We start from the raw sequence: 12,169 nt of genomic DNA on the forward strand, positions 1-12,169 counted from the left end.
CTCGGGCAAAGTCAAGGAAGCGGCCGGGGTAAGGCATAACCGACAGCGGCGAAAGAAAAATAGGACGATCGGGACGCCACGTCGTCTCTCCCGAAAGCTGGAAAGCACCCAAGGATCGCTGCTGCTTGCCTTCCTGTGGGGAGGGCTTCACGGCGCGGCTTTTAACTCCGAGCGGTATCTTGTTACACTTGACAGCGGCGGCAGCAGCACGGTGGCCGCGTGCGAATCTGGATGGCTCCAGGGGGACGGCTTAAGAAGGCTCCGCTTGGCCCTTCGAATCTCGGCTTTGCTTCAATACTCTGAATGTTTGTTCCCGCTGGCCTGTATAGCAGTTTATTTTAGGGGTGCCACTATAGTGTTGTTCGATGAAGTGGAACGATAGAATATGTAAAAAAAAAAAAAACACACACACACAACTTCTGTTTGGGTGCTCAGCGGTCTTGAACTGTCGCGAAATAAGCATTTGCTTTTTAGCACGGCAGTCCTGTGATAGCTGGTGTTAAGTATGGCCCGCGGTTTGCGGATAGCTTGTTACACTGCGAACTACACCTTTAAGTAGGATGGAAACGTCAACTTTTACAATTTACTTTGCTGAAGCCACGCGTTGAATTTACCGAGAAACAAATATAACTGCTTCACAGTCACAAGAAAATTTAAAGCTTTTTTGTACTTTTTTTGTTATTGTTGCGTAAAAAATGGTTATATTTCGCAAGAAAATTAACCGTTCCTAGGAAAATGGCCAAGCCACAGGCAGCAAACTCATTCTGGCGATGCCCACTGCTATTTCGTGTAGGATGGGGTATGCGTGCTTGAGAAAAAAAAAAAAAAAGAAAGCACACACACACATACACACACAAAAAGAAAAAAAAAAATGTGCACTGGGCTTTCAACACACTCAAGGTGGCATCTCGTGCCTTATCTATAGAACGTAATCTACAGCCTTGCAAACTAAAGTACGAATTTTTTATGTATATTCTTATTACGGGACAAATTTGAGAAACAAAATTTGCGCAAGGAATAGGCTGCGTGATGAGTGGTTTGACAGCTCATCGTTCGAATTTCTTAAAATAAATATTTGAATGAGCGCGCGAAGAGTTCCGGAGCAGAGATCGTGTAGCAGCCGACGTTAAATTTAGCGCCGGAAGCCCAACGATGCGGATGAAGATTTGCGAATGAGAAAACCGGAACAGCCTAACTTTAGGCAGCGACGCGCTCGAAAGTGTAGCGCGGGGAGGGACGTATCAGCGAGGGCATCTGGAGAGGCGCTTATTTTGGATCAGCCGGCCGAGTTTTCTTTTCCTTTTTTTTCCCCCGGCTCTTCCGTTGAAAGCTCGCGCATTCGTGTCTTATCCTGCGTGTCAAACGAGCGGTATAGTAAGCCTGCAGGCAGAAGTCAAGGAGCGCTGGACACGCTAGAACACTTAGTTAACTTGGTTGGGTCAGTGTGAAGTTATTTATTGACACGGGAGTTAAAACATGTATGTTGGCGTCTCCAGAACAGACAGTGGACACTCAATTTGTTACGTACAAACAAACGCTCAAAATATAATGCGCCTACAGTTCATCACTACGATGACGGACATGCGAACGCACAGAGTCGGTGTGAGCGCGCAACTGATGGGGTAAGCAATAATGTCTACGTTTACGAGCACTTGAAGCTCGAAGCCTTTGTTCTATAGCTTTCATGTTGTTACGGCGCAACCAAGAGTGGCGCCAAAGGCAGAAGACGATTTGACGTGTCGAGGTGTAATCGGTCTCGAAAGCCTTCTTGTTTGCATATCGTTGCCTTTCTTGTAAATAGTGTGAATACATATTTATATGGGACTTCCGTAACGTAACAAATTGGTGGAGGTGCTGGGTACCGACGAGAGACAACAACGGAGCCAGGTGAAAACTGAACGTCCCGATGTCGGCTGTCGTACCGGATCTTCTACACAGCCTGAGACTCGGTGAGCCGGGTAACAATATAATGTAATATAACGTAACGTAACGTAACGGAACGGAACGTAACGTGACGCAACGTAACAATATAAAAGAAATAACGCTCGCCGCAAGGCATACGAAGTCTGCAGTACAATTAACGGACGCAGGATCAAGCAGATCACTGAAGACAACCCGAATATTGCTTGCCGTCCCTATAAATACACGCCAATGGAATGCATCGCACACAAGTCGTGCTGCTCACTACACGGGTGCGCGTTTACACCCTCGCGTATACTGTCTCGTTTGAATCAGCCAGGAATACTTCAAATGGAACTATCTGCCAAAAGCTGGTTCTGACCCGCACGCCAGTTTTCCTGCCGTTGAAAACGTGCCCCTACGCGAAATTTTGCCGAACCAATCGACCACTCTGTCGTTTCCTATTCCGTTATAGACCTATATAGTCTCGCGCACCAGGTCATCTATTCTATTCGGAGCCAGAAACATAACTGCGCCTATGTTCCCCACAAACGTACTGTCAAAATATGCCACGGAACTTCACCGCTAACGCTCATTTGAAGCGTTGTCCTATTTTCATAGCTCGGCGCAGTCTGATTACTTCAAGGCGTCTTGGTAATGATGATAATGTTGATGTTGTGGCCTCAAAACATGCCTCATACCCACGAGGGGGATTGACCACACAGAAGATGATGAAAACTACATATACACACAACATGGACAAATGAAAGAAGCCATCATAAAGTGAAACATTCGGTAACATAAAGACGCGATAATTTTGATTGAGCATACTTCACACAGAAAAAAAGAGCTAAAATGCTAGTTGCTTCTGCTCCCTCATCTACTTTGTTTCTGAAATCAGTCTATCTTTGTTATACATACTCGATAGACTGGTATCAGAGTATGTTTCTCACTGCGAGTATACAGTGTAGCAGTTGCACCAAGAAGCGCCCCACATATGCCCTTCTTGGTGCAATAAAGGAACCGTTGATGGATTCTTGATGTGGCTCTGCATGCAGAATAGAAGATCATCCAGCGTTTGCTCAGTGGAATACGGGGCTATATCTTGCGAAACAAGCAATCATCAATTCAAGACCCGGTTACGATGTTATAAAAAGAAAGAATAGAGCCTTCCTTTTGAGGAATACAAGATATTTTCCCTTGGCTGTAAACGTGACTGTCGTCTCGAATTCAACTTTCTATATGCGCTTTAGAATGATTTGAGCTCACAAAATAATTAAAAAAAATCAAATTTCAGCTGATTGTTCAACGTCTGTGTGTTGTTGCCCCTGTGCGTCGCGCTGTATTTCATCAGTGAGGTCATATAAGTCCGCAAATACTTAAAGTGTGGTTTAAAGTGCGTCTAAGCTAGAAAAAAAAAAAGAAAAGAAAAAAAAGAAGCCGCTGGACTTTATTCTGAGCAATAAGACTGTTTCGATGGTATCGTAGGCGGTAGCCCTCTTCCTGCGCGAGAGAGTGCGAACGTACTGGCTTGAGTTTTTCGTATAAGCGGAGAAGCGTGCCTTCATTGCAAGTAACTCACGAGCCTGAACGGTCTCTCGCCGCGATACGCGGGCATGACCAAGACATTTATTGCTGCTCGTCGCATCTAATAAAAAAAGCCAGAGCCACTCCTGTATACGAGTGCCGTAACCGCCATCAAGTGGACATTGCAAGCTTGGTATCCTGCACTACTTTTACGACACCGAGACGTGGTTAGGCTTTGCGATTTCGGCCTTCAAGTCTGCTATTCAGAGGTCGGTTGTAAGCCAACAAGAGCGAGGAGATGCTTTTTTACGAGCAAACACCTCTGTTAACTTTTTCTGCTTTGTGGCTCTCAGAAAGGCATTTGAGTACATGTGCTATATATATATATATATATATATATATATATATATATATATATATATATATATATATATATATATATTGTAGTAGTAACTGGATTTTTCAATGGGCCAAGCGTATTTAGGAAAGTCAGAAGCACAACTTCGCGGTTATCTTAGGTTTAATATTTTCCCAACAGTTTCGGTCGGTGGACCGACCTTTTTATATATATATATATATATATATATATATATATGCGCGCTGTTTGCTTGAGGTAGCGAGGGAACCTCATGATTTTACCGCCGACCGCTGCGCTGCACCAGCTGCATGTATTGCATGACCCTTGAAAATCTGTGTGTTAACACACACGATGAGATTATACTACGATTGGTCGTGCCACTTGCAAAGTCCTATAGTTGTGTGTATGTGTTTTTTTTCTGTTCGTTAATAATGAAAGAAAAATTCAAATTGCGGGCACGTTCCTATAGTTCCTGGGTCATAAAATGTGCAGTTGAAATTGTGTCTGTTGTCGTGAGAACAATGAGACGCAGGGAACAACATTGTAGATGTCGTTCACGACGTCATTCTTCATAATTCTCATTCATAATTCGAACAGCCCTAAATTTGGGTCTGACTTTCTGTTTCTTAAACGTGAAGCCCGCCCGTCACCGACACGCTACCAACCTACCGAAGGTTTCCACCACGGCGTTCATCCATTCGGCGGCCTATAAGCAGTGCATGTACCGTTATACGAAAGACTTCGTGTATAATGCATTCGATGCCGCTTCTCTAATAGTGGCGTCAGGCCGGTTTACTACTACGCAATGAGAGGACGAGCTTTTTGACAAAACGTTGACACTGCAGCGACGCCGTCTCCCTTCGCGAAATGCAGATCTGCGCAGCGCAGTATATGCGGATACTGTATTCGCAATCTTTTGTCTTTTACCCACTGTCTCACCTCTTGTTTCCTCTGTTCACTATCCCTTACTCCAAGCTCTCCTTTCAAGCACAATGGCAGCCTTTGTGGCGGTTCCTCGGCTTCCTTGACATTAGCATTTGCCATGCGCGCTGTGTCGACCACATTGCTCCAGAGGCGTGTCTCCCTTCCGTCTGGTAACGAATACGGGACTCGGCGCGACAGCGGACGGCATCGAGGCCCAACTCGTGTTCCGGCGAGACGCCTGCAGAGTCGACTCGGGATCAATGGGTTGCCCTTGTTCTCTCTATAGCTGCGACACCCGGGAAGGGGGGGGGGGGGGTTTTGGTTGCTTCGGCGACTATTTCTAACTTCTTCTGTCTTTCTTTTGCTGAGGCTTCTTCGTTCAAGGATGCGTGCGCGCGCTTATAAGCTCGGCTTATTCCAGCTGCTACGTGTAGCGTGACAGCTTGGCGAGTTGGAAAAAAAAAAAAAAAAAAAAAAAAACGCCGGCTTACGCGCGACTTATGCATACCCAGCAGGTTCGGCGTGTGAAACATGGTCGAAATGAGGTAAACTTTCGGGGTTTTGTTGCGCCCAAAGGGAATTCGACGGGATTTGCACGGCGCGGGCTCCTTCCCCAGGACAATTCACGCCTAAAGAATCCGAATGGCGGGCCGGGGGACGCCTGTACCTGTTAAGAAATGTTTTTCTTACTTTTTTTCGGAGTGCCGGGAGCGGTTGGCGTGGCGCGTTGAGGTTCACTTAAGTGCCCAAGGAATAAGCATGCAGTAGTGTATTGTAGAAGCGCACTGTTAGCAACACGCCAGGTGCAGAAGAGCGTCTGCTGCTCGAGTCAGCTTAACTGGCCATGATTGAGCTGACTCGCTGCAGCGATGAGATGCATGCGGTCATCAATGAGAGTGCACTGAATACTTCGCGTAAGGGCCTTTACAAAACAAGGCATTAATGTGCCGATGCGTGCAACACTTAAACCTCAGAACACTCGAACGCATGAATTTTGGAGCAATTTTAAGAATATGCTTAAATTTTACAGTGCTGAGAAAGTAATCTATATAGACTTGAATACTATTGAATTAAGTCGCCACACTCTTGGGCGACGAAGTATGGTACTTGTATTTCTCGATTGAAAAAAAAAAAGAAGAAGATACAGAGCAATAACTGTGACTAGAAATTAGTTCAAAGAACTCAGCTGCCTCTTACTGGAAGCGTTGGTGGCAATACTGGATGGTGCTGCCAAGAATGATATGTTTGCCGATAAGCTTCAACTACCCATGCATAGTGCTTTGCGAAAATGGTTTCTTTGCTCTTTGCACCCACTGAACGCGCACATTACATATGGGAGGGTCTTGGGAGTTAAATTTTGCGGGCAGTGGTACATATTGCGTCGTTTAACGCCGACAGCACCCCCTCTCCCCTTCCGTAACGTGTGACAGCTGTAAAGAGATAAGCGCAGACAGGTGGCAGAGTGCTATATATAGAACATTCTCTTTTACGCCACTACGAACGTTGATAAGCGAATAGATAAGGACGTGCAAAGTCTGTTTACGCATGCGGTTGGGCCTTCTTTCTTTCTTTCTTTTTTTTTTTATTCACCTGGCAGTTGCAACGTGGGGTAATGTCGGAATGAAATTATAAAATTACTGGAGAAACTCTCTAGTGGGACTTGTCAGATACTGCGTAAGCACTCTTTTGAGTATATATATATATATATATATATATATATATATATATATATATATATATATATACAGATGTAGGTAACAAGACAAACACGCTATTAAACATGGCGTTGATGATATATTCCTGTAAAAATGAATCCATTGAGGAAAGCAAGTACAACTTTTTCTATGATAAACACGTTCATTCTGAGTAGAAGAGAACGTAATGTCATCTCTTTTACTCAGATAGGAGTATATAATCTACTAAGCGTGGCGTATCAGTAACACCTTCATCTGAAGCCGTTATTCACCCGAATGGAATGAGTGTGGAAGTGTGAAAGCATTTTGCGGTTCATTGAACAACCGCAGCGTTTGATGTGTATAATATCGAGAGTGCTTCCAGCTGTATAATATGTTTCTTTTTTTATTGATAGCAGTCCGGTTGGAGCAGCTTACAGGGCTAATGTATCAGTGAAGCAGGTTCACGTGACTTATGGGGTACCATAAAGTTAACTTCTTCAACGTGATCGCAGTGTAAGGCACCATAATATTGAATGAAAAAAAAAAAAAAAAGAGCCAGTTGCCCCTCAAATGCCAGGACATTCTTATTGATGTTGTTATACCGTAATACGTGAGCGTGCAGTGCTCACTCTCTCCTTTTTGCTCTTTCTATTCCTTCTTTCCCTTACCTCCAAATGTAGGGTAGCAAACCGAACGCTCGTCTAGATGACTTCCCTACTCTCCTCTCCTTGATGTCTTTCTCTCTGATCTGTCACTGCGTATTTGATTACGTATATAACGCCCGGGAAAAAAAAAGAAAAAGAAAAGAAAAAAGCAACCTTTTTCGCATGTGTACGACGCTAAGTTTTCTATGGTACAAGCTTTTACGACGAGTTACGCCAATGCCGTTTTTGTCCTTTTTTTTTCTGTGTCCTCGGAGGAAAAGAAAATACTTAGAGATGTGGCCATCCATAAGGTGGCGGGTTCAACATAGATTTATGCTGTTTCACCATAGCTTATAATGTTTAACGTTTTTGATCCGCGTGAAATAATGTAACTGGCTCATAGAAGAAAAGGCGTTAGCTATATAAACATAGGCAGTCCGTAGAACGCATTATTCAAGCTCTAGCGGCAAAGGAAGTAAAGCCACAAGCATTTCTGCAATGCTCATCGATATCCCCAGCAGCGGTAACTGAAGCGACACCGTCTCTCAGTTCTTTTTTTTCTTTTTCATTTAATTTTTTTTTTTCTATTCGTAAGTTGACGCATGCCAGACTAACGTTTTGTGATTTTGGGAGCTTTGGGTCGCTTCAGTGCCCGCTGAACTTTGCTTGCTTGGGGACATTATTTCGTTTCGGCACTTTTAAATCCTATCCCTGATCTTTTTGTACTGCCTCCCATACACCGTTAAAAAAACACTGCCTGGTGTGTTTTTTTTTCTTCTTACTCTTGGTTTCGTGTTTAATAATAAGACAATGTAACAATTAATAAAGTAATGTAATAATTTTTTCTCTTAGAACGAATGTGCCGACCTTCGAAGCGACAGCTCGTTTATTCTAATTGGGCAAGAAACGCTAACCAGCGCAGCTACTCAGCGTTTCCCTTGCGTTTCAGAAACTGGGCAAGTTAAGCCCTTTTGGCACAGACAACTCAAGTTGGTAGCAGTCGCTCGCCGTACTTAGCCTCCAACGTCAATGTGCAGGACTTCCTTTTTTTCTTTCTATTTTTTTTTTACTTTTTCTTTTTACATCCCCTTTGCGATACAATTTCAGCCTACGGGTTGTGCATGTTATCGAGAACGGAACACAACTTTTATCGTCTTGGAGTAGCAAACCAGGCTATCTTGCTACCATGATGGTTGATATGATCTTGCTATATCGTGGTGTTAAGGAGTTCGCTGCCATTGGTTAGCCCTTGACATTGCTACAGACTGACAAAAACAAACAAACGGATATATGTTTTCCAATATGAATGTCTTTATCGCAGCCGCCATGGCAATAGCACCTTGATTTTGCCCTGCAAGGCGTTTACGCTCGTATAAAGCTACTTTGAAAGAATTTCTCTGGAAAGGATAGCACCGATCGAGAAACAACACAAGATTGCAGTCAGGCATTTCTTAACGCTTACAAGCATTTACGCAGCAAGAAAAAGAACGCAGGGACGTCTCAGCTCAGTAAAGTGGATAAACAATATGGTACCAGGATTTTTTTTTCTTTTAAATGGTTAGAGACAATGATTCCTGTTACACGTTTTGCTTGCAGCTAAACGTCACAGTGACTTCACTACCTCCAGCGGCTACTTACAGTGACTAAAGGAAGGGCTTTCTACTGTTGACAAGCGCCGTTATTTCTTCTTCTCCTGACTTTCTGTCAACGACTTGATCGTGACCTCCAAGTACTCTCGTCTCAAGAGAACCGGATAACTATTTTTTTTCCCGCAAGGCTCAGCCTTGCTCGAGAAGTCGTCTCGGCGTTTGACGCCTCCTCGAAGGTGACACGGCTTCCCGTGTGGTTACGAAACAAGACTTAATGCGCGCGCAAGGATGAGTGGTGTATACCATTTCGCGCGTCTCGACTCACCCTCTGGATGGTGAGAGGGGCGTTGAGGTCGAAGCCGCCCTGAAGTCGGAATCCCCACGGCGTGGCGCTAAAGTCTCGCCGTAGGCTGACGCTCAGGACGCCTCCCTTCTGGTAACTCATGGTTTCTGCTGCTTCTCGAGGATCGGCTGTTTTTTTTTACCGCACTTGTCGCGACGGTTTCGCGTAGTACACACGGGCCGATGATGACACGGAGTCTGCTGTGTTGGGTTGAGGTCGTTCGGTCGTCTCGTCACCACCTCTTCGCTACTTCGCGTCTCGCTGCGTCGGAGTCGAACTCGGGAGCCAGCTACGTAGGGCCAGCGAAAACCCCCTTCTGGTACGCCGGGGCCGCGCTCTAGCGAGGAGCTCTCGCCCTCGCCACCCATCCCTCACCCTTTCCTTAACCTGCCGCTGCAGTCCACGCACCCTCCGCTTCGGTTTCCAACCCCCCCCCCCCCCCCCCCTCTCTTCAGCAACGGAGAGCTCGCCCTCCGCGGCACGCTCGTGGTGTGTGTATCTTACCCTTTCTCCGCGACGTCACCTTCTCTCTCTGGCCGCCATATTGCTGCGCTAGGGGCGCGTGCCCTGCTCCCGCTAAAGGTCGGGACACACGCTCACTTTTGAGTGCCGCTGCTCTAGATGTCTGTCTCCCTCTCCACCACCTTGAATGAGTAGCGCGGAAAGCGACAGTTATCTCGTCGTTGTTCCGACGCCGAACGCACCAGTTGTCAGAACCACTGGTCGACACGTCTGCACGGTGCCCTTAGAGCCACCTTGAAACTGCTGACAGCACCTGTGTTGTTTACTTGAAAACTGACCTGTTCGTCGAACTTTCTCCATTCTTTCTTTCTTTTTTTTTTCGCGAGGGATGCGTTCTTGCTACGCATGCCGCCATCCCATTGACTTGCCAACGTGTCGGCACTGCCCATGGCTGAGCTTTCGTCTTCGTCAACTCGTGAAATTGGCTCTGAGTGCTAAGAAAGCGAGAGGAAGCTATCTGCAGCTCTCAAACACGGACAGGTCAAAACAGGTGATGATATAGCGAAGGCGAAACTGAAACACATAATTAAGTCGATCACCTATGGAAAAGTGAGCTTTAGAGTCACAGGCTAAGCATGATCAGCCTAAAAACTGTACTTTTGGTTTCTCGTCATGTCTCTAAATGACGAAGGCAATGGCGGTGGGCACACCTTTTTTTTTTTTTTTTTTTTTTGTCAGACCCCTTTTTAAGTGTCAAAATATGCGGCCAGGAGGCTCAAGAAAAAGAGTTGATCTCGTGTCTGGAGCTTTGGACCAATGAAAGCTCCACAGTGGCTGCAGTGGCTGAACCGACACAGGTTCAATCTCGCCGGTGGCTTTGAAATTTTTGGCAAGGACTGTGCCTGAACGTCTGAACTCACTCATAGCTCGTTCAGTGACTGCGTGAGTGCATACGCCTGTCAATCTGTTCCACACTTCGTAAAACCCCGTTGCGGATTTTTTTATCTCAGTGGGATCCAATTGACCAGCAGCGATGGCTACTTGCGCTCGCAGGAGAGCCGCAGATGCGGAGATGTTTTCCAGGACTGGATATAGGACGACAAAAGACTACGTGCAGGCAGCGTTCAGAACTCTGAAAATTTCAGTGTCGAACGTGACCCCGCAGCCTAAAGGGCACGCGTTTTTTTATTGCGCTGATGACTTACCAGCATAATGTTTAGCATAATGTTTAGCGTGTATTCTATGTGTTCTTTAAGGCCTGTGTTGTGTATGAATTCAAGCAGTGTTTTGTGACATCTGTTGTCATGTGCCAAACGATCATAGCTGGGCCTGGGACACGTTAAAGGCTGTGATTATTGCTGCTGGTGGCAATATTGCAGACGCCATCAACGAGAAACGAAGTGCCAAAATCTGTGAGCAGCCCCTGTTCGTAACCCAAGTTGCCCAGATATCAGATGCTTGCCCGTAGGACTACATTCGTGCGAAATATTTCACTAAATTTCACTTCCTATATGTGCGCGTCTATAGAACACTGCAGATCGGGACCATATCCACCTCGTTCAAAAAGCCACGATAAAGAAGTAGAGTTATTTAGAATCATCTGAGGTAAAGGGACGACATGGTGAGAGGCAGAAAAGGACATATACATGTAACATTGCCACCGTAATTGCCGACCGCTAATGAGATCACGATATTGTCAACATTGGTCAAGGGGACTCCGACTTAAGCTCATTTCCGAGCTGCAGATCGTTATCTGCGTACTCTGTCGACATGATCGAATATAAATAGATAGTTTTAGGTTTTGCTCCACCCCAAGTTAGGGAACGCAAACCACCGGGAGTACAAAAGAACTCAAAAGGAGTACGAATGAAGGCAAGCAGGGCCGTGGGGCTTTGGGTATATGCAAAAACGCTCGGGTGCGCTATTTCTGAAACTCCCTAATGACGTGAAGTTTCTTTGAGTTAGCGAGGTAGCATGGCAGCAGTATATAGCGGATGATACGAGCGCCTCCTCGTCGCCTGCAGCTGTTAGCTGTTTGCATCACGAGGACGGAGGCGATGCATGATATGCTTGTCGAGGGAGGGAATGCTCGCGAGAGGCGTGTACGCACAGAGAACGACACGTATATCCAAGTACATTTAAGACTTCATGCCTCTTGTGTCACGGTGGGGCAACCATTCCAGGGGGATTGGCCAAGACAGGTTACCGAGACGAGGTTAACCACCTTAACGCTGGTGCGGCAATACAGAAGAGCCTCGGCATTTGGTGTATGCTAGGCGGGGAGAGTCTAACGTTGCGCATACTTACAAATATAATCGGCTACATAAAGAAAGCTGCCCGATTATTCTTACGGTGACTTAAACTGAAACATTACGTGATCTTCGTGTAGCGAGCGCAAACGGCCGCGGCACGCAAGACGACAGAGAAGGACAACTTCTCTATCGCTTAGCGTGCCCCTTTTGAGCTACACATCGCTTCAGTTAAGTTTATAATCTTCTTGGAACGAAAGGAACTCCTTAGGTACTATTGGCCAAGAAAATCTGGCAATTCATATATGACTTGCGCGCTTAATGTGTATCGTTCACTTACGTGTGCACGCACACGAAGTGCACGGCTCTTTCCAGATTCCACCTTTTAAATTTCAGGCAAATTTCTCACGAAGATGTGCTGCTTTACATCTAGTTCAGTAGACAGCACACGAGCTTCCAACTATTCATGATATGTAGACAATACCGCGTTCGCCGCAT

General features: G+C 45.7%; 1 protein-coding gene across 2 annotated transcripts in view; it reads right to left on the reverse strand.

The window, feature by feature from the left end:
- The window catches only part of LOC119436867 (uncharacterized), a 72,826-nt gene that overhangs the window by 33,493 nt on the left and 27,164 nt on the right, over positions 1 to 12,169 (reverse strand). The window contains exon 1 of one of the 2 annotated variants that reach the window (XM_037703887.2): positions 8,943 to 9,292. The exons of the other annotated variant lie outside the window; for it this stretch is intronic. Within the exon in view, the coding sequence (XP_037559815.1) occupies positions 8,943 to 9,062 (120 nt within the window). The 5' untranslated portion in view covers positions 9,063 to 9,292. Of the gene's footprint in view, positions 1 to 8,942; positions 9,293 to 12,169 lie in introns of those variants that run through there. 2 annotated transcript variants of the gene reach the window in all.

The sequence above is a fragment of the Dermacentor silvarum genome, chromosome 1 (assembly GCF_013339745.2).
Source record: "Dermacentor silvarum isolate Dsil-2018 chromosome 1, BIME_Dsil_1.4, whole genome shotgun sequence".
Lineage (NCBI taxonomy): Eukaryota > Metazoa > Arthropoda > Arachnida > Ixodida > Ixodidae > Dermacentor > Dermacentor silvarum.